This window comes from Scatophagus argus, chromosome 3, assembly GCF_020382885.2.
Source record: "Scatophagus argus isolate fScaArg1 chromosome 3, fScaArg1.pri, whole genome shotgun sequence".
Lineage (NCBI taxonomy): Eukaryota > Metazoa > Chordata > Actinopteri > Scatophagidae > Scatophagus > Scatophagus argus.
The window spans coordinates 4,766,246-4,788,790 of NC_058495.1; the positions used below are offsets into that span (position 1 = coordinate 4,766,246).

At 41.7% G+C, this 22,545-nt stretch overlaps 3 protein-coding genes across 4 annotated transcripts; 1 reads left to right on the forward strand and 2 right to left on the reverse strand.

Annotated features, from left to right (window-relative positions):
- Nucleotides 1-60: 60 nt before the first annotated feature.
- cfap107 (cilia and flagella associated protein 107) lies at nucleotides 61-2,673 on the reverse strand. Its single transcript, XM_046385255.1, is given in 6 exon segments — nucleotides 61-769; nucleotides 772-921; nucleotides 1,201-1,375; nucleotides 1,734-1,844; nucleotides 2,314-2,434; nucleotides 2,651-2,673. Coding segments are annotated over 6 exon segments (672 nt in total). The 3' UTR covers nucleotides 61-677.
- Nucleotides 2,674-2,872: 199 nt separating this feature from the next.
- On the reverse strand, nucleotides 2,873-5,420 carry aadacl4 (arylacetamide deacetylase-like 4). 2 transcript variants are annotated; one of them, XM_046382430.1, is made up of 5 exons: nucleotides 5,267-5,420; nucleotides 5,029-5,153; nucleotides 4,368-4,593; nucleotides 3,812-3,875; nucleotides 2,873-3,702 (listed from the first exon to the last, which is right to left on the reverse strand). In XM_046382430.1, the coding sequence occupies exons 2-5, from the start codon at nucleotides 5,110-5,112 to the stop codon at nucleotides 2,919-2,921; spliced, it is 1,158 nt and encodes a 385-aa protein (XP_046238386.1). In that variant the 5' UTR covers nucleotides 5,113-5,153; nucleotides 5,267-5,420; the 3' UTR covers nucleotides 2,873-2,918. The 2 variants fall into 2 exon arrangements, with proteins under 2 accessions (XP_046238386.1, XP_046238377.1); XM_046382421.1 differs by lacking the exon at nucleotides 5,267-5,420 and having other exon boundaries at nucleotides 5,029-5,248.
- Nucleotides 5,421-7,131: 1,711 nt separating this feature from the next.
- Nucleotides 7,132-16,251, forward strand: dhrs3b (dehydrogenase/reductase (SDR family) member 3b). The gene is made up of 6 exons (XM_046382441.1): nucleotides 7,132-7,896; nucleotides 12,114-12,257; nucleotides 12,511-12,630; nucleotides 13,081-13,319; nucleotides 14,302-14,427; nucleotides 14,562-16,251. Exons 1-6 carry the CDS (start codon nucleotides 7,702-7,704, stop codon nucleotides 14,644-14,646), a joined length of 909 nt encoding a protein of 302 aa, XP_046238397.1. The 5' UTR covers nucleotides 7,132-7,701; the 3' UTR covers nucleotides 14,647-16,251.
- The last annotated feature ends 6,294 nt before the right edge of the window (nucleotides 16,252-22,545 follow it).

Genomic DNA, 22,545 nt, shown 5'->3' on the forward strand with positions numbered 1-22,545 from the left:
CAATGATGCAGTGGAGTGACTACTAGCTAACAGTGGGTGAAACAGAGGGCTTCAGAGACCCTCTAAGGCAGCAGATGGTTGACCATCAAACATAAGCATTTTTGATTTTTCCTAATTAAAGACTCTGATTCCCTGTAACTAACTAACTAATAGAATATGACACATCCCTACAGATATGGCTCATGGTTTCCAGTTTGCCTCAATACCCAGGTTAGTTCTGGCATCAACACTTTTTTTATCTTTCTTTTCTTTTTTTTCCACAGAGTATCTCAGGTAATGCTAGATGTCCATTCAGATATTAACTGTACAGAGACAACAACAGACTACAAGAAGAATTTGCATGTAATTATCCTTTGGAAACACAACCATAATATATAGCCCACTTCTTTGTCCTTCTTGCAAACAGACACACTAGTACTCATATAAACACTGAGGCAACTCACTACACAGCAGACTGTAAACCTAGAGTGGTCCTTCCAGCAACATAATGAGAGTCATGTTTAATTTTTAAAATTCCTTTTGATTTCCCAAATGGTCTGCTCTGTTAATTTTTTTTTTCATGCAGCTGACTAAGACAAAAAGAGGAACCACAAAGCAGGACTACTTTGATCAGGGCTTCTAAATTAACAAGCAGTATGTGAGGCAATTCAAGAACTACAGTTCAGTGCCTAAGTCTGTTATGATTGTGGACGTAGACTGAAACAACGATCTGGGACTTGTAGTAGCAAACATTGTCTCAGATCCAGGCCCTTGTTGTTGTGATTGGCTTGCGTGAAGCCCTGGCAAAGCATATTTGGCAGAAGGTACTAAGTGGGTGCTTCTGGTATGCTGACCTGTACACAGTCAGTGATGGGAGGTGTAAATGCTGCTTTTCCAAATGGTGCTTTGTGCACTGCAGTGGGCCAAAGTTTGTTGGAAGGCCTGTAAAGGAACACAGAAGAGAGTTAAATGCCATCTTACTGCAGCAATTAATTACACTGGTGACTGATTTGGAACAATAAAAGGCATCTGGGGCCACCCAGATTTAATTGTTCATGTGCACAACTGCTGATGTGTCTTGTCCATACAAAATTTAATGCTCTGAAGTATGTTTGTTCTATTCTCATAGCACAGGTGCCTGCATGGTTTAACATATCATTTTCTACCATTAATCTGTACCTTCAGGCAGTGGCAGCAGGGCACTTTAAACTGTGGTTGTACCAGAAATTTGCCAGTCAGACCTCTCAAGCTGCCATGTCAAACTGTCTGGATGCCAGGGCCGCAGAGTGGGCAAAGCATTGGTGTGCTTATGCCCGTAGCTCTCTTCCTAATGTGTGACCAAGTAATGAGAGGATGGTGAGCCATGCTGGACAAACAGCAGCTTGGATGGATTTCCCTGGAAAACAATTCACAGTAGTCATAGTAGTGTGTATGCATTGGTCTCCTCTGGATTAAGATACAGAGGGCATGACCTATTCTTTTGCAATAATCTTCAAAAGGTTCACCGTGTGACAACAGCAAATTGCTCTAAGTAGCCTTTAAGTGCCCAGTAGGACTGATGATTTTACACATTTTCATGGCTGCTGAGTCTAACCAGAAACTTGCTTTCATAAAGAGTTTTATCTCAAGCCTTTATCTTGGCCGTCAATATTATGCAGAAGTGGCCACAATTTAGAGAAGAAAGCCCTGACTTGCAGGGCTCTGACAGGCATTCAATTGGTGTTAATGCCATGAACGAGCAGTTAAAGGCTGACCTCAGCTCTCAGCAGGGCAGATCTTCGCTCAAAGACGTCTGGCTTGAAGTCCCAGTGGGGTTGAAAGTCTACACGATTGGTACTGTTGGCTCCCTTTGGCTCACGAATGAACTATGTCGGGCAGAATAAACAGACATCGCAAAGAGGAGTGAGGAGGGGGGATATACAGCGACTTGAGCAATGAGCCCAGCGCAAGGATCAGCAAAGCCCACACTTCAATATTGATCCGCCCTGTTGTACAGTATTTCTTAAGTCATTTCTTCACTCAGATCCTGAACCAGCAGACCGTGGCCGAACCTCACGTCAATGCAATTAGTATCCAGTTCTAGGCTCTCCCACCAGGAGGCTGTGCTGATGTAGCTGAACTGAGGCTGCCTAATCACTTTGCTATAGATTTGACTGCCAACTGAGGTGCTACAAAACCTTTGGCAGGGTGCCAGTGGTATGGCATTATGTTTTGGATCTGCAGTATGAAAATACATACATAATCTGTGTCCTCACATTCAATTTAAGTTGAATGCTTAAATCAGAGCATCTCATTTTTATGCTGGCATAAAAGTGAAATAGGTGATAAGTAGACAAAAAGAAAGACTGCAGTTTCTTCCATCCAGTTGCCCAACAGTACTTTGTTTGCATACCTCTACTCTATTCTCCAGCCAGTGTGGGTCCATTTATCCTGTGTCATCCCTGTTTGGTTCTTGCTTTACCTGGTGTCAAATGGACCCAACCAGGGAAATCTGAATTTCTGTTAGAATATGGTTAGCTAGTCAAACAGAAAGCATGTAGGTGCTTTCACCTGGCTCCACAATGGCACAGGCAGCAGACTGGATATAGAAGAGCTCTGTTGCTATGGATACAGCAAACACTGAAAGGGAAGGCAAGTGGCATATCCTGGAAGCAAATGGGAGATGTCTTACATCTGTGTTAAAAAGAATTCCATTCCTTAAGGCTAGGGCATGACATTTACCTTTTAGCAGTATCCTCTATATTGTTAAAATAGGGACAGAAATTGTTGGCAGACTGTTTATCCTGAGGTTAGTTTTCATTTTTGGAATGAAACAGGTTTTGTTTATAGATTTGGATGGGTTTTATGTCCTCTGTGAATGGTACACTTTTGGCAAAGAAAAAAACTCTACAACTGGAGAACAGTTTTGTTTATTAAAATGTAAAACAAGATACATTGCATTACAGTGTTTTCATATAGTCAGCAACACTATCCACAACCTGTACTGCAGAGGGAAAGGTGAGCCAGCCCTGGTTAAAAAAGTTAACCATGCCATGAAAACCTTCCATTATATGTTGCCATGTGACATCCCTTCCTAAGTCCAGCAGTCGTTTTCTGTAAAGAATCCCATCGTCTCTCAGGACATCATACTCACAGGTGAGGATGAAGGTGGGAGGGGTTTTCTGAATTACAGCATCATCTGCAAGTAAAGGTGAGACCTCAGGTTCTAAACCAGCTTTGATCGTGTGATACACCTCCCCATCAAATTCTGGGGTTGGGTGCTCACAGATACCCCGTGCAAGGCACTCTGGAGGAAGGTTGGAAGGGGAGAGCCACTCCTTGTAGCGTGGCCTGAGCTCAGCAGGGACATGGTTGCCTTCCAGAACATCTTGGCACACAGACATGTCCCCATTGAGGTACTGCAGGAAATAGAAAGCCATTCGGCCACGAAACAATATGGGCACAGCATGATTTTGCTGGTATGAGGGCAGGTTGAAATCTGCCATCTGCAGAGCTGGGTAGATGAGGACCTGAGCGCAAGGGGACGGCAGATGTCTGTCCTCTCTTCTCGCTATCCTTTGGCACAGCGCTGCTGCCAGGTTAGCCCCAGTGCTGTCTCCTCCGACTGCCACTCTGCGAGAGTCCACACTGAACTCTACCTCAGCCACAGACAGGAAGTGACACGTCGCTGTCTCACAATCATCCAGCTGAGCAGGGTACCTGTGCTCAGGAGCTAATCGGTAACTAAGAGGGGTAAGAGGAAGGACAACGAGACAATATGTTGAATTCTGGCTCTTTAGAAGACAAAATAAGTTTTGGATATTTGTATGCATTGTCAAAAAAGTGTAAGTACCCAACGGAAACAACAGTCGTGTTTGACTCCTTGGCAATGTGTCGACAGACCTCATCAACAGAATCTGTTCAGAATTAGCAGGATATCACAATTAGCAAAAGATACCTTAGAGATACTTGAAGCAACCAAGCACTGCAGAGAGAAGTCCATCTACACTCATTATGGACTCAGACAACACGTTATTGAAGAAAAGAATTAGATTCGTTAAACATTAACTTATATCTAGACATGGAAAGTACTATACTACGAACTATTTAATTGCAATTTTGTAGTTCATTCAAATATTTAGATAGCTTGTCTTACCTTTCTTCCACTGCACTACATCTTGGAGGAATATAATGAATTTTTTACTTGTTTTTTGAGTAGTTATGAGTTATTAAAAATCGCAAGGATCTTAAAAAATGTGCTGAATTTTATAAGGTCAAACTAACCAACAGTATATAAAGTAATCTACTTTTCATAATCTTCAATGCATTTTTAGTTAGCAGAACAGACTCTTTTTTTACAGTATGACATTTCTACTAGTGCTTAAATAAATTATCTGAACTTTGTATACCTATATTGCCCAACACCCATCCTCCTCCAGGGAAATACACAAGTCCTCTTTTGAGGCCGTCACACACAGTGGTAGGTTCATAGACACGCACTGGCACCTCACAAAACTTCAGGTCCTTCACTCGCAGGCCCGCAGGAACTGGATTTACGCAAGTCAGAAAATGGGCCACAAACCATCGGATAAAGCTGACCTGGTGACAAATACCCAGACGATGCAGGATCCGGCCCTTGCAGAAGAGGAACCACAGACGTACCACAAGTGGGAGACAATGTTTGAAAAAAAAAGAAACGAAAAGATGTTCTTTATAGATAAAGTCAAAGTGAAAGTTATTCTGTATGAGAAACCATATTTATTATGACAACATCAAAGAAGGAGAACACATGACCTTTCCTTTATTTCACCTTTGCTAGACTTGATTTCTTATCTAAAATTTCTCTGATCTAAGCGTTATCGGTTACTGGAGGACAAAGAAAGGACAGCCATGTCTGACATGAGCCTACAAGAGTAGAGTGGATTTTTTTTTAAATCTTGTACAAGCTGAGGCATTTTCTTTTTTTCCTCCATGGAATAAGTTAATTAAGTTAAAGCTAATTATAACAGACACAATAACACACAGGAAACATGAAATAATAAGCATGAACAATTTACTGTAGATACTCACCACAATTGCTATGCCAACAAACAAACCATGAACTATGTGCAGTTTCCTACTATTTGCAACCCCACGAGGAATGTCTGAATTCATCAGCTCAGAATACACAAGTCCAATTACCAGAAGAAGGAAGGCTGCAAAAAGAGCAGAGAAGCCAATTATTAAAATTGCCGAGCCGATGTCCATGTCCGGTGTTGCTGGTGTGCTCTGCTAAAGGTAAGTCATTAGGAGTAAATGTTTTATCTACCTGCTTTCAGCCTCTTTCCGCCCCTCCCATGTCCACTTGAAATGCAATCTGACCTTGGTTTCAGTTAGAGTGTTGCCATGGAAAAAAATAATTATATTCTTCATCATATTTTATGGCTATGTAATCAAAGTAATTGCTTGTTTCCCAAAGAAACCAAGTTGTTTCACCATGGAATATAACACAAAATATTTTTATGTTTATAGAGCAAATTTTAATTAGTCATACGTTTCAGCTGTACCCATTATGTTGCCTTCCAATTTTTGGCAATATTTTCACAGATATCTGGAGGTTGTTATCTTATTTCTTTCCTTGCTTTCTTTAATGCTCCTGTTATTGAAGAAAGCTCTGCTGCCCTCGATACAGTCTGGCATTTTACCGTCTGGCGTCTAAGAGAAGGAAATGTTGAGAGATGCTCCCCAATGACGGCTGGCTGAAACCACCCTTATCTGAACTTTCACTGCTGATCTGTAGATGGCAGTGATAGCATGAGTATAAATAAAGAGTTCCTTCTGAAATACACACTATTTACATTTTTGCATTCTGCATGCAGCCGGAACCCATTTGTGACTTGCAGTAATGTTGTGCTTTGTTTTGTTTTTGCAAATCCATTAACTGAAGTTCAATTTCACTTCAGCTGAGAATACTTTGGTACAATTTTCCAGCGCAACTTGACTTTGGGTTCACTTTTTTTTTTTATAAATTTCCCAAATGAAGACAGCATCTGCAGTCATGTTGTCCTGGAGTTTTTAGCAGCCCCCGAGAACCTCTCCGCCTTCCCTAAGTAGCTGAGCCCGGCACAAAGCAACCATTGTGAGGCTGCTCTTTAAACCCATCCCAGTTGCTGAAAAAGCCCTGCATTCAGCAATACCCAGCGAAAATCACAGTGCCAGGGCCAAAAATCACAGACTAGAATCTTGTCTGAGGCACATGAATTCACAGGATTTGTTTAGGAGGCATCCGTGCAGTCTTCTGTTTGTCACTCTGCCGAGCATCTGAGACAGGGCTGACCTATTTCCCAAATTGCACTGTCGCACACAGAAAGATATATTCTGCTTCAAAAATATTATTACCACAACAAATTAGGTTCAAACAATTGATGTGGTTTTGCACACAGGAGACCACTGCAAATGTAGAGCACACTGTGTACCATGAAAGTTTTTAAAAAATCATCTACATTCAGTAAGGTATAAAACCCACCATGCTTATAAAACTGAAAACAATATTTGCTGCAGCTTTTGATACAAAAATCACCTTGACTTCACATGCATTATGAAGCTATAGATGTGTTTGCAGGTTTGTCTGCATTAGAATACTGTTGCTGGATAACACAGAGATTGTAACTGGATGAAGGACAGATGTACCCAGATTGCCCAATGCAAAGGTAATTATTTTCCAGTTTTGGTATGTTTTGTTTGTCTGAAACTCATTTTGCATGTTGTTTCTATCTATTATTCTGAGTTTACTAATTTAGATTTTACAGAGTGTAAATTAGTGAAAATGGATTAGGGATTCGGGGAATAAGAGTCAACAACTGACCTTCTTTCTTACTTACTACACCTTTGAATGGTGTCTGTTCACCTGTCAACTGACAAATCCTGCACAGTATCCCTTTAAGTATATTTTGCTGATAATACATTCTTTTACTTCAGCAAGGTATTTAATGCAGGACTTTAACTTGGTGGAGTTGTGGAGTATATTCACAGTGTTGTACTTTTACTTTTGCTTAAGGATCTGAATTTCTTTACTTTAGGCAACCAGGTGAAGTTCTACTCAATTCAAATTATAAATATTCTGGGACGCAGTGGGACGACCACTGGGGGGCCCCGGACCACAGTTTGAGAACCATCGCTGTAGGCACATGAAGGGGGTGGGGAAGAGACAAGTAGCCTACGCAACCACTGAGGGCAGACGGGCACTGGAACAAAATATTCATCCCTACTTAACATGTCAGTCAGGATTAATGCCCTTACAACCCTCTCCTTTAGGTTCAGCCAGGTCCTATTGGAAGTACCGAAGCCAGGGCAGAGGCGGTAATATATAAGGCAGAACAGGGGAGGACAGGAACACAACACCAAAGCCCAGCGGTTTCAGTAGCGCACACAACGGAGCGCCGCCTGGACTTGTGTTTCACGTCTCTGCGTCTCTACCAGTTGTTGACAGGCGTAATGACTGATCGCTCATACATTTCGAGAGCGTGATGCACGTCGACTAACATGTCAGAGCTCCTTGATGTCACACAGTTCTGCTTTTGAAATATTTTTTTCGCAAGTGGACCACTCATGCAGCAGTTTGTGAGGCTGCAGGTGATACTGTTTGCATGCGGCTAAAGTTGCAGGAGCTCACCAGTCGCTGTGTTTGCGCTGTTGGAGGATATCAGTTGCGCACGTAAACTTGCAGCGTAAAAAATTAGACTTGAGCCGTGAGCACTTTCCGAGATGGAGTTGAAGAGCGCGTGTCGTATGTTTCTTTTCCCGGTTCAAATGCTCTATTATTTAGTCAGAGCAAGTTTGTTTTCGCTGTTGCCAAGCAGAAGGAAGGACCTAACCAAGGAGGTTGTATTGATCACCGGAGGGGGACGAGGCATCGGGCGTCACCTGGCCATAGAGTTTGCCAAGCAGGGGGCCAGAAAGGTAATTTCATTTAACCATAGGCTACTTGTTGCATCCACATTTGCTCTGTACATAGCAATGCTGCTTAGCTAGCTGTTAAAGTTATTTTGCGAGCAGGTTGTTTTGGCAAGGCTGTGGTTTGTGTCAAAGCAGCAGTAGGCCCAGGACTTGGGCAGCCTGAATACCCCCTGCCCACCTCCTCCCGGTAGCTCGGTGAGTCCTCCCCACCCTGTTCAAAGGGGTTTGTTGTTCCGCTGTTCTATGAATGCAGGGATCATAACCTCTAAGTAGCCTAGTTGGTCCAGTGAGACTGGACACATTGCCCTCAATTTTGGTTCAAGTACTGTACAACAGCTTAGGTCAACCAGAGGGCAGGTCTGGGCAGTCTTTATGGCTGGTTGATGTGATTAAGTGCAGCATTGGGCTGACATTCATTCTGCTAAGGTCTGAGGTGATTCTGATATGACATGTCCACAAAGTGTATTATCCAAAGATCTAGGCTGTGATAAAGGTATTGACTCTCTCTCTCTCTCTCTCTCTCTCTCTCTCTCTGTGAGCGCGCATTTTGGAGTTGGGGGAGGGGTGGGGGTGTGCATAAAGCCTGACTAAAACTGCTTCAGAGCCTTATAACAACCCTGCTATTTTCCTATTGTTATTTCTTGCCATTTTTAAGCAGTCTTTGCAGTGTTGCAAAATCTGCCAACATATCACAGTACAACAAAAGGCTCCATAATGCTTTTAATAAAAGCCAGATTAGGTTTTGTTTACAAGCATAGCATGAGGACATGAGATGCCTTTTATGGGGTGTATGCAAAATTTAAAAAAAAAAAACCCCAAGAAAAACAGTTAGAGAGGGAGGAACGGATTACATTATCTTGGATTAGTCTAATGCAAAGGTGGCATTTTTAGAGAAAGAAATATGATGAAAAGTAATTTTCACTGTGAGAGTGAGGTTAGGACTCAACATTATTTGGATGTTAAGGTGAATTTTGCATGCTGTTGTGCACGTTTTGATTACTAACTAGAATAAAATCAACTGTGTAGCATGATGTTCTATTTGAAAGTTAAGGGGATCGAAAAGCTACCAAATTACAGTACATTGTTAAGTTGGACTAACCTTTTGGATGTCATGTTTGCAAATCCTGAAATTGCAAATCAATATTCTCATTCAAAATAATTTTAGATAATCACCCCATCCATCAAAACCATGCACCCTCCTGTCTCTCCCCACCCTCACTATCCCTCACCCACCCCCCAACAAGGAGCCATCACTTTGGCCTGAAATGCTCCAGTGGCTACACACACAGTTCCTTATCACTGCATGTCAGGCTCTGATCCCATCATCCTTTTCAGCTACATTTTGTCTACTAATCCAGTGGATGAGGATGAACATTACACAGCTGAGTGCCTGATGAGCCGCTGGTGTCCCTTTAGCAATAATGTGTTAATACAGAGCAGCTCTATTTTTGATCACCTCAGATGGGAGTCATCATTACACAGAGAAGAAAATGGTGGTAATTCCCCTGATAGAAAGTAGCCCAGCTGAAAGCAGTGAGTTGTAATTATTCGTGCACGTGTGATACAAGCTCATCTCAGATGCTCTCAATTTTAGTATCTTGAAAACTTTGCTAAAAGCTCAATGAAACAGTAACTGCCTCCCCCCATCTTTCAATGCAATCTCCTAGGGGAATGAGCAAGAAGAAACCAGTGGGTTTTAAAAGCCTTACTTTGCAGCTGCACAACAAAGGATGTCACCATGCTTTTCAGCACCCCATTGTTGGGTATTATCAAGGTGTGAAGGCTCTGAAAACAACACCTGTGGTAATGTGTATGACAATTACTCTCTGCCTAAAGAGATGCTAAAAGGAAATAGGACGGTAATTATGAATAGGACTAACCTCTACCAACCCGCGCTCACCCCAGTTTGAGCCCTTTTGTGATTGGCAGCCGGAATTTCCTTTTCCCTCTCGGTGGCTTTGGTGTTTTCACGGTGTGAGGAAGACTATCTGCAGCGCTGATGAAAGAATCCAGCGAGATGGAGAGCCAGGGACCCAGGAGGGGAGCCAGGTCTTCTTGTGTGCTGTTAGGGGTGAACTGTTGCAGAACGAAGCTCTGAAACAATAAACCAGACCAAAGTACTTTCAAAAATGGCATCTGGGTTCAGAGCACTGTAAGAGTTCTTTCAGAACAATCCCAGTAAATAGCTGACAACTTGAAATAGCATATTTCAGTACCATTACAACTTGAGTACAAAGTGTTTGCAGAAAACATTGATTTTTATGTGGTTGTTAACATTACATAAAGAGATCAATGTGAAGACAAACCAAACTGAGATGCTGACAACACGTTTATGTGGGTGTGCACGTGTGAGTGTGTGTGTGTGTGTGTGTTGTGCTGGAGGCGGGAAGCACACCGCTCCCAGCTGGGTATTGCCCTGCAACTGACCTTGCGGTCTCCGCAGTAATTAGACAGCGGCAGGCGACTGCCTCCTGAACTCCTGCTGCCCCTTCTGTGTGCCGCCTCTGTGCTGGCCCATACAATGGGTGTGAAAAGGAGGGTTCATACCCACCCATACATTCAGACCTGAGAGATAGAGTATCACTGTAATTCAGCTAGAGCTACTGGGGACACACAGACCTACACCACAGCCAGTATTGAGTGGCATCTGCACTCTCTCTCTGGGTCTTGTGTCAAGCTTTGTCACATTAATTTGTTGATTGGAGAGCTTTTACTTACAGCATGTGCTGATATTAAGTCTTGTTAGACATGCCTGGCCAGAACGATCACTGGTTTATCGCTGATAGCAAAGAAGTCTTGTGCAAGGTCAATTAAAAACAGTTTCTTACTGTTTCTGCAGATTGCAATTTGGCCGGTGCTTGTTTGTTCTGAGGGTTTCGTGTGTTGTGACTGGTGATAAACCTAATGAATTAAATAACGTTTTAACTGAAGAGCACAGTTTGAGTGCTAACTTTTAATGAGAGCTGTCAGCTTTGTTTGTAAGGCTCAAATCCTATTAAAAGCTTTCAGTTATTTATCAAGACCTGTCTGCCTTTACTGATTACTCAAATGGGTTTGCAAATGAAGCAAACAAAAAAAACCCAATCCAGACAAACTCAAACAAGGGCTGTTTACAGAGGGAGCCAAACCCTTATTGCTTTGGATCTGATAAAGAAATAAAGAACACATTTCAGACTTTAATCTTCGATGTGCCTGGAGCTTTACAGTGTCAGGTTTCTGTGTTTGATTCGCGTCCGACATTATTTCTATCACACAGTTATTGACACATGAATCCTACATGAAAGCAATATCAAAACAGTAATTTGAGGATTTTTAAGTGTTGCTGCTTTGCAAATTAACACACTGTCATTGCCAGTATGTTTGGCTCAAGATAAATGCTTTGTAAAATTTAAAAGCTTGGCACTGTCTGAAAGTGTCCTGTTACTGCACAATGACAGGTTCAATACATGCAAAATACAATGTGTGATCATCTATAAGGGGAGTCCTGCAAGTGGCAAGAGGCACGCTCTCTTTTTTGTGTGTATGCATATACACACACACACACAGCCTTTCTGTCTCTCCCATACACAAGATCACTTTCCAGTAGACTTTTTGCTCAAATATTAACCTTGGTCACGGGCGACCAGCCAAATCCCACACTGGCGTCCTCAGCACTTCACACACGCACTGTTTTCAGACTCCCTGACCAGAAATGACGGGGCTCATCTGCCCAACAGGCCGTGTAATCTCTTTGAGAATTTGTGTTTGAGAGATGAGGAGGGCTCACCCCCTGATTTCATTACCTTTCCCTGACCCCAAAGACTGACAGATCTAATTGCCCAATCACTGGTCCCCCACCTCTATTCAGCCCCCTGTTCCCTGCTCAAATGACTGGCCTTCATTTAGTCTTCGGGTGGATGAAGAGACAGTTCATTCACACAGCAACCCCCAAGCCTTTAATCTTGCTCGAAAACTATTTGTTGGAGTGAAAATGGCCTCTCTGTTCTCTGAATGAAAAGAACATTGCTGCTCAAAGATCTCCACAGTTGCAGCAGGTCTCACTGCCAAAAAAAAAATTGCGCAAAACATACATAATGTTTTGTCGGTGACTGACTGTGAAAAACAACCTTTTTAGGTCCTTTTTTTTAAAGCAATACTTGATTTGCTTTTGATCTGAGCACGCTGCCAATGCAGAACATTTCCCCATTTGTTTCTAACCTTAAAAATTCAACTTTTGCTAGGTGATCTTGTGGGGCAGAACGGAGAGGTGTCTCAAGGAAACAGCCGAAGAGATCTCTCTCTCAGGAACAGAGTGCCATTACTTCCTGTGTGATGTGGCCAATCGTGAGGAAGTTTACAAGCAAGCCAAGGTGGTTAGAGAAAAGGTACTACAACACAAAATTTACAACAACATTTCTACTTGCACACAGTGAAACACTTCATAAAGTATTTCTCTGTGATGCCTCTTTGCCTCTGTATGTATATTGGCTCTGAGCGGCTCTCAGTCCCATCTGGTGTATAGATTACACTTCCTCTGAAATATCTGAATAAGAGTGGGAAATATTGCTGACAGCTTTGGTGCAACATGACTATATCATGTCATGAAAGCACATTTTTAACGGTTCTTTTTACTCTCAGGTTGGAGATGTTACGATATTAGTGAACAATGCAGCTGTAGTCCATGGCAAAAGTCTGATGGACAGCGATGACGACGCCCTTCTGAAATCCCAGCACATCAACACCATGGGACAGTTCTGGGTAAGACTTGCAGATATTAAGGCAGAGCCACTTTGCATGCAGAACTGGGGGAATTCCCCCTCGCAGATTATCCTTATCATTTTCATATTTTGATTATAGCATGGCAGTATTTACAGTAGGCACCCCCAGAGTTGTCAGTCATCACTGTTATTTTGGCAGATTAAGGAGTCTATTTCCAAATCACCTTTCAGGCCCTGAGATATCAGAGGGGTTTTGAAACTCTTGGCATTTTTATTTTGAATGGAGATCAAAAGACTGTCATATGCAGACAGAAACGCAATTATCAACTAAATGGAAATTGAAATTTAATCTGTGGTTTAACTGTGGGACTGTTTCTCTTGTCTGTTCTTCTTTTAACTCAGCTGAATATATTTCACCTTCTATTTCCATGCCTCTTTCCACCTTGTCTTTATTCCCCACCGATTTGCCTTTTTTCTTTTCTCATCCCAGACAACAAAGGCCTTCTTGCCTCGGATGCTGGAGCTGCAGCACGGCCATGTAGTATGCATAAACTCCATCTTGTCCCAGTCTCCCATCCCTGGGGCCATAGACTACTGCACCTCCAAGGCCTCATCGCTGGCCTTCATGGAGAGTCTGACACTGGGCCTGCTGGACTGTCCTGGTGTTGGCTGTACCACTGTGCTTCCTTTCCACACCAATACAGAGATGTTCCAGGGCATGAGAGTCAGGTATTTAAATATGCTATGTGTAATTTTTAGCCATGTTAGTGGTGTTGTTCTAGAAAGGCAGTGCTGGTCAGTTTATAGTGGACAGTTCACTACTTTGGTTCAGTTAATATTTGAACAACTATTGGAGCAATTTCCATGTTTTGTACATTCATGTTCTACACTGGATGACTCATATTGCCAGTATTCCCTGGACTTTTACACTGTGAAGTTGACATCTAGTTTAGAGTAAATATAACTGAATATAATGCATAACTATTGATTGGATTGCTGAACTTCCCTCTACATAGAGATTCAAAGTCCCTTGAGAATAAATTCTAAAATGGTTGGCCCTGCTAGTAGGTCAAAGTTTTCATGTTGCGGTCAAATGGTTTATCATCTACTTGAAGGATTGGCAGAATATTTTGTATGGATATTTTTGGTTACTACTCAAGTAGAGCTTAATAAAAGCCGCATTGCTTTCAACCTCTAAAATGTGAGTTTATGACTTTGCAAACATTCCAGCTTTTTGCAGATAGTGCCTTGCGGTTTTGTTGTGAATAAGAACGTTCTTAATCAACTCCGCCTTAAATAACGGTTGAACACACAGGTACAAAATAGTAGCATCTCAAACATCTAAGAAAAAATAGTTCGTATTTCACTGAGCAATTGGTTGATTTTGGCCCCGTTTGCCTCCTAGTGGCTGTCTTTAGGCCTTTTTGGATGACACTGAACTTTGACACTTTAAACTTCTTTAATAGTGCTGAACAGGTTGTTGTACAGGTGTACACCCATCCATTCACACTGTTCTGTAATAGCTTTTGGAAATGTCAAAAACATTCAATGTGCAGTTTTTGGCAGCTTATACCAGCAGTTTATCTAAAATTTGTTGGTTTGTTGACATAAAAAGCAAGACAGTTACTTGTTAAGAGCATACACTGAACATGCATTCTTTATTTTACAAGGATGATCCTTATTTGATCTCAAAAAGTCTTTTCTTTTGTAGGTTTCCTCAGCTCTTTCCTCCTCTCAAACCTGAAGTAGTTGCCCAGAGGACAGTGGATGCAGTCCGAGCTGACAAGGCCTTCCTCTACCTGCCCTGGACTATGCATGCCCTTATCATTTTAAAAAGGTAAAAAATGAATAAATAAAAACCCCATTTTGCACTTTTTTTGTTCTGCATTGCATTGTTTTCATCTCATCTCATAAATATTAAGCTTATTCATGCTTGACATTCTTTCTCTGGTCTTTTTGCACTTTTTCTAGCTTCATGCCACAAGTTGCACTTGAAGAAATCCACAAGTTTTCCGGGAGTTATACCTGCATGAACACGTTCAAAGGGAGGACATGAATCTGGATTGCACACAGTGTGAGAGCGACCTCAACAGCTCTGAGGTGTAATGAAGGGAATATGGACCTTAAGACATTGAGTTGTGGAGGCCCCATGATAGTGTGAAGACAAACACTTAGGAGACGTGCAAGATGGTTGTTCTGCAGGTACAATTAATTGATAAACTGCAGGATGCACCCTTGTCCCATTGGTATGTGTGTATAGTATGGAGAACTGAACGCCATTCTCACTTTGAACACAAGCCATGCATAGGCCTGTATCAGTAGTTATTCTGGGTGTTTTTTTGTGACGCTTTTTTAGTCTGTTTTTACACTTCCTTTTTATTCTGCTTTTAATGTGTCTTTGAATCAAAACAAGATAATAAAATGGAGTTTTAGAGACGCACCATGTTTCTTTGTGCATGATGAAAATAGAAAAAGTGAACACTCGGGAGGTGCACATTGTTTTGTGTCTGGATTTTGACTCCCATGGCAGTGTGATAACACCTTTGATTTATTCCAAGCATGAGATCAGTGACTGTGACAGACGATGTTGTCAAAACGTAAAACACACGCTTGGAGGCGGATTTTGTATTATTGTTTGTTCTCTGCTGTCAGAAAATGTTGCAGAGGGATGGTGTAACTCTTCATAAATCAAATGAACTCAAAGCAAGTCAGCCAGGACCCCCCTCATCACATGTGTAGAGTAGTCTAAAACCATGTTCAGTGAACATGGGTAGACACAGAGACTGGGATGTATTAACTGAGACCTGGAAGGACAGCAGTCAAGGCCTGAATCACCAAAGTTTAAAGTCAACTTCTGAAAAAGTAAACTATTTAATTGTGTTATAAAGACAACAGTACATCAAATTTGATTTTGTTAGCGTGGCTTAATTTCATATATTCTTCGATCAATCAATGTTTGCAATTGCTACACATTTCTTTTATTAGATCATATAAATGATTTGTATCAGAGAAACCCCAGAGGCTAATATTCCAGAAAAGAGAGGGACAATATGGAGCCTCTTTTGTTTTATTGCGTATGAATCTGAATATGTTCCAAAGATTTAAAGCAAAACAGAGGAAGGGAGCTGTGGAAATTCACAATGGATGAGATTTAGCAATACCAGAGTTTTGCAGTTATGTTGTGGGTTATTTTGGGGACATTATTTAAGAACTCAAAAAAAGCATGTTAAAATTGGAAAGACCCAAGCTTGGTAGCTTAGTTAACCGAGATTGTTCAAAAAACTTGGACACTGGAACTGAAATTAAACAGTCATATGTCACTTCTGACTGATGCTACAGGAGCCAGTAAGCATCTTCAACCATAACGGAGAAATTGTTCTTTGATTTCATCTTATGTGAACTGAATGAAAGCCTCTAACCAGTGACGGAATGTAACTAAATACATTTTCTGTACTAAGTACTGTACTTTTAAATAGAATTTTGAGGTACTTCCATGTTCTGCTACTTCATACTTCCACTACATTTTGGAGGCAAATACGTTTTGTACTTTTTACTGTAAGTGACTGTTTTAGCATGAAAGCTTTACTTTTAACTTAGGTTTTCCTTCTTTCTTACTGTAGCATTAACCAAAAACTTACATTAAAGGAGCATTTTGTGTTGCTTTTTTGCCCAGAGGTACTTGAGAATATCAGTACCACTCACATGACTGTACAATATATATAAAACTAAAGCCAGCAGATCCTTAGCTTCGCTTACCTTAGCATAAAATATTGAAAGCTAGGGGGATAAGCTAGCCTGACTTTGTTCAAACGTTAAAAAAAATGTATCTTCCTTACATGTTCTTGCAAGTCGCGTCAATCTTCTCATCTGTCTCTCTGCAAGATAGGTCAAAATAAGCTTATTGCCAAAATGAACAAAATGAATGACTGAAACTGGAGCTTGTACATTCTACTGCATCATGGTGGGTGTGTTCGAGGGAAACCTATTGACAGATGTCCCTTTCTTGTACTGAAACATCCTTCCGTATTTTGGAATAGGTGTAATGTTTCAGACATGTTGGTTGTATTTATTGAATGCATAAAGAAAATGATCTTTTAAAGATATGTTTTATCATATCATCTACTTCTGAGCCAAGAAGACTTTTTTATGGCCATTTCCTATCCATCTATGTTCTATGCCGCTCATCCGTTAGGGTTGCGGGGGGACTGGAGCCTATCCCAGCTGACTACGGACAAGAGGCGGCGTACACCCGGGACTGGTAGTCAGTCAATCGCAGGGCCGACACACAAAGACAGAAAACCGCACACTCTCACCTAGGGGCAATGTAGAATAGCCAATTAACCTAATGTGCAAGTTTTTGGGAGGAATATTCAGCTGTGCAGTGCATGAAGGACTGACCAAAAGAGGCCTAAAAAGAGAACCTAAACGGAAGCAAAATGAAAACTTTAGGTTATATATGAGCTGCAGTCAAATAACTAATAATATTCAGCTCTTTTTCATATCACAGTTGGCTGACGGTGAATTGGAGCAAATTAAAGTTTAATGAGATGAGGTTAAAAATCTGACCACACTGAAGTGTATGACAATAGAGGCAGGGGCTGCGGTAAAAATGAAAATACCGCACTCGCTACCCTTTTTTTGACCTCATGTGGAGCCTTTACGATGCCTAGACTGTTCATGTTTGATTTAGAAAAATATACACATACCAACCAATTACTGTTGTATGCCTGGACTTGAAAAAAGTCATTTCCCAAATTTGTTTCAGTTGAAGAAAAATGGTTGTCAAATAAATCAATGCCAATGCATCATTTATAATTATGAAATGTGGTACACGGTATAAGGTTACTGCTGTTTATAATATTGCATTTCATGTGTCCATCCAGTCTCACCACTCCCTTACACATCACATAAAATGGTAATGGTCAAAAAAAGCTTTCACACGTTAGACAGTTTGACAAAGAACACACGTAACAGCTCTTTAAAGACCGACCTGAGACAGGCCCTCATGCTTTCACTCCCTCTATTTGCTTACTGAGATGCTTTGAATATGCCTCGAGACTGTAACTAGTATATTTATATCGGTGCAAAGAGCAATGTTCAGTGAAATTGCAACAGAGCGCAAATTTGTATTCATCCATGGGCTATTCTGTTGCTTTCCTTGCTGTGAGGTTAATCATGAAGCCAGTGCTGTTAATATGGAACAGCATATGTGCCACATGACATTAAATACAGAAACTGCTAAATATCAAAGATTACGAATCCAACCAACAACGCTGATACAATGACACAAGTAAAATGTGACTGTCGACTTGAGATTCAGTGTGGTTTTTGGGTTCTGTAAAGCAAATGCACACAGATACACAAAGAAGTTCCACTTTGCTGTCTTGAAAGTAATACTGAAACACCAAGTAATAAACACATGAAGGAATGTGGAGATCACAGATCCAGACACACAGAGACACACCATATCTGAGTCAAAGCAAGCACACACAACCAAAAGTGAACCCATGAGAATGGCTGTAAAAGCTGGGATAGTGGCTGCCCTTTGGCTGCCAGACAAGCCTCATAAACATTCATTTGAATCCCAGCGAACCATAAATGCCCTCCTGTGCACTCACGATAGGGCCGCACATTGTGATCAGTAGGTGACCCACACTGGGTGGGGAGGGTTGAAGGACTCTGCTGAGAGAGAACCCGAGCCTCTTTCAAGGGCCTGTTTCTCATTCTCTGAGTGTGCTATTGCGAAAGCACAGGGAGAAGAAGCATGTTGGGATGGAACTAAGTCGAGGAGGCATGTAGTTCACGTATGCTGGAAGAGGAGGGCTAAAATGGTTGGAAATCTCACGGGGCAGGTTCAGAGCAAGGTTAGCCAAATACTGAATAAATCAAAGGGGGCTTGGAAAGCCCTTTCCCTGCTGAAGGCTCTCAGCTCCAGGATGACTGACCAGGCGCAGGTGGAAGCAGAGGACTTAAGGTTTGGTCAGATGGGGAGAAATCAGAGATTTTAGCTCTCTCAGCTGTGACCACATTCCCAGGTGTCTCTGTTGGAAATTTCAGTTTTATTTAGGATTGGACAGTAGTCCTGAAACACATGATCAGAGGTCTCCAAGCATTTTCCTTTTCTTTCTTTCAGTGTGCTTAATTTGGAAACATTGTACAGTTAATTGAATCATCACCTTTGATACTGACCACAAATATTTTTCATGGAAATTCATCTTAAATGTTCATTGGTCATCATTGCCCCACAGTGCACTTTTGTTATGTCCCAGAAGTTCCCTCTTCTGTACTTTGAAAGAGAACAACAAGCCTGAGTGTATTTTTCCTATATGCTGTCCAAGCATTTGTAATCCTAATACAGGGGCTTGGAAAGTCAGCCTCCGATGATCCATTAAATATATTATAGGCGCCTGGATCTGGAGTCCATTTGGCTTGTTGTGCAGTGATGCTGAACGCATGTAAAACCTCAGTGAGTGCAGGATTCTGTCATTATTCACATCACATACACTTGCAGATCCTGTGACTCCCAGTTTCCTGACAGATGGCTCACTGTGACTTTGAACTTAACATGGCTCTGCTGCATATGAAAAATGTCTTTCCAAAACACCCCATTTTTACTTCACATACATTTGAAATCTGCGAAATATAGAAAATGATTTCCTATTATCCTTTGTTTGCCAGCTACTTTGGAGCAGAATTTGTCACATTTGCACTAAAGCTTCAAATAAATATCCCTTTGTTTTGCACTAGCACACAAGACAAGTGCTATCAGAAACTGGTTGTGTAAGCAGTGCACTATTACCTGTTATAAACCCCATAAGTCTGTGCCCTTTGTGGACCAGCACACATTGCCTGGAGCGAATAGCTGAATGAGCCTGAAGCCAGGGGCAACGAGATGGTAGTGGAGTGGAGTTCAACGAGGCGTTATTTGTTACAACGCCTTATCCACTTTCTTTGGACAATGCTGTTAGCCCCCTCGCCAGTTTGTTGCTGGGTTCATCCATCACAGGGTAGGTAGTATGATAAAAAGGCTCAGGCCTAACCCACAGCGAGGGGCCAGTCGAGACGCCTCAGTTGACCTGTCAAACCGTAAGAGTTATTATACACTGTGGTGTTAAAGGTCAAATGGAGCAGCAAGCTCAGAGGGTGTCAGTCCACAAAAACACAGACACACACAGTAGATAAATGTAGGAGATTAGCTCGGGTACATTAATGAATGAACTAATTGCATAACACATTAGACCCACAGGGACATGTTAAGTATTGAGTCAAGGCTGTATGAGTGGCTCTAACTGCATGGACCATTAGATACTTTTGTCACGTTCATACAGCTAGTTATAGGCAGCAAATGGAAGACAGAACTGTGGCATTTTGAAGCAAATAACTTTTTCAGCTTATTTAATGCTGAAATGAAACATTCAGTCGTTTCAGCCACTGTTTAAAGAATGCAGCCTTCACAGGTAGAAGCCTCATACATATTCATAAGGTGGATAGGGCTATTGTTCCACAACACAAGGTCAAACAGTTGGTAGTTGGGGCATAACTCTTCATAAATTCTATTCATCACTAGCTGCCAGCCATATCTACACAGTCCCTTCCGCACAGCAAGGAGAAAAGCACAGAATATCTATATGGTTATCTTTGTGGGGAAAAGGTTTTGGAGCTACATAGAAAACTCGCTATCGCCCGTTGTTCATTAGGGTTTCTTACTGGAACATCATTTCATGCCAACAGATATGATTAGGAACAACGCTGGATCAGATCACCTCATTGCTCTGATCCAGTGTTGTTCATTAGGGTTTCTTACTGGAACATCATTTCATGCCAACAGATATGATTAGGAACAACACTGGATCAGAGCAATGAGGTGCTTGGCACAACTGAAGAAGTGGCCCACTAGGAATAATAGGTTTTTAAAAAATAATGGTCTACTTTTGGTATTGCAATTTGTATATTTGAAATGAAAAGTGTCATACATGCACAGTTTCTGTTATGGCTCCTACCACAGATTTCAAAAGGAGAGAAGTTACAGTTTTGATCTTGCTGAACTCCCATATAACATTAAAAAATATCCCCCCAGGTCATTCACCTACATTGTGAAGCCAAGAGAGTTCTGTTTCACATGTGGTTTCCAGTGTTATGCTTTTGAACGCGGACAGTTAACAGGGAGAAAGTGGGAGGTAAGCACTGAGGGACAAACAAAGCAAAGTAAAGCCTGCTTTTCACTGTGAGCAGAAGGCAAACACTCAAAGGGGAAGGGTGTGGGAGGTTGAAACACAGTTCACATTGCGCGTATGGGCTCAGGATATTTATAAAGCCCACTAGGCATCACGTTAGGAGATCTCTGCTGAAAAATGCTGTTCCCAGATGGGCCGCCTCAGCCAGATTTATTTATTACAGACCAGCTTCCTCATAGATTACGCAACAGTGTCACAGCATGAGTGAACTCTGTGGCTCAGTGTCTCTTGCCAGCTTGCCTTGCTCAAGGTGAATCAGATGTGGGTCACATGGAGGGCAACGTCCTCTTAGTGCCCTCATCTGAAATCCAGAACCGGTATCAAAAGGTTATACAACCATTTCAAGATGCCATTGCTCTCACTGTGACCAAGGGAGACATGAGCCGGTCGTAGACTCTTACTAAACCGCAGACACACTGATAAGAGTGACGGGAATAAAAATAGATGTAATGCCAAGCATATTTTCTTGACTTATGTAAAATAGCCGACAGTTAGGGCACTCTTTAAGAGTTCTCTTGGCACAGAAGCTCTCAATTCATCACACAGCTACATTACACAAGAAAGGCCTCCCAAGCCCACAGCCTGCATGGAAGTCACATGACCAGAGTTGGCGGCCTCTGTGAACTACACCTGAACTTAGCTAAATGGAAACAGACCAAACACATAGTTTGCGTCAGGATGAAAGCATCCCTCTGGAGAGCTGTTACTGAGGGTTTTGAGGAGAGGATGTGGGTTATCAAGCAGCGCAGGAGAGCTGAAAAGCACTTTTCTAAACGATTGAGTCAGCATGGGGCTTAGTTATATGTCTGAGCAGAAATCACACTCAAAACCCTCATATCTCATGAGTACAATTCTCCTCTCATTCTTAGCTTTATTAAAGTGGAACACGCACCTTTGCCAGGAGTCCCAGACATATGGGTTCCTCATTATACTGTTTTTGTAGATGCTTTCCATGCATACAGCTTTCATATTTAAATCTCTGAATAACATAAATCAGAGTGAGAGCAGTAAAAAAGGATGGCATGGTATGAAAATCAAATCAATGTGATTACATTACCATGTGAATTCTCCCTGGGTGTATTTTTTCTGAAGTTGACAACTGAAGGTGGAAGTTGTGAGAAACATTTGAACCCTCTCATGTCTGAGACATTTTTTAATAAAAGCAAAAACATCCACACAACGTTCAGGTAAAAGATAGCATAGTGAGTGTGGGAGGCAAAAACACAGCAGTCACCCTCCCACATGTGACACACTACTGAACCTAAAGATGTGTGTGTGTTTATATTGCACTTGTATGTTGTCCAAGTGCTATGAAGTCAGAGAAAGAGAGAAAAATGAGAGATGAAGAGGAAGAGGAATAACCAGCTTGTGTTTGTATCTTTCACACAGAAGCCAGGAAGAGTAATTGCCTGCTCAACACCTCGGAGGTGAAAGGTTGGCTGGGAATGCGGGGGGTGGTCGCACAGCCTGCTGTAATTAGCCTGCAAAAGGACAAATGAGTCTCTCAGCAAATCTCTCCAAGCATGTCAGATTTGGACCACTGAAGACCTTACAAGATAATATCATGGCCTCTTGGAGATCCTGATTATACGATAGGCTGCTCTTGAAATTATGGTGGAAATACTTTGGGAAAAGAGGTTCCTCGCATGACTTCAACTATTGTATCTGGTGTTCATAGCACTTGCACAAGATGTTATCTGACTCACACAGACAAGCACCTA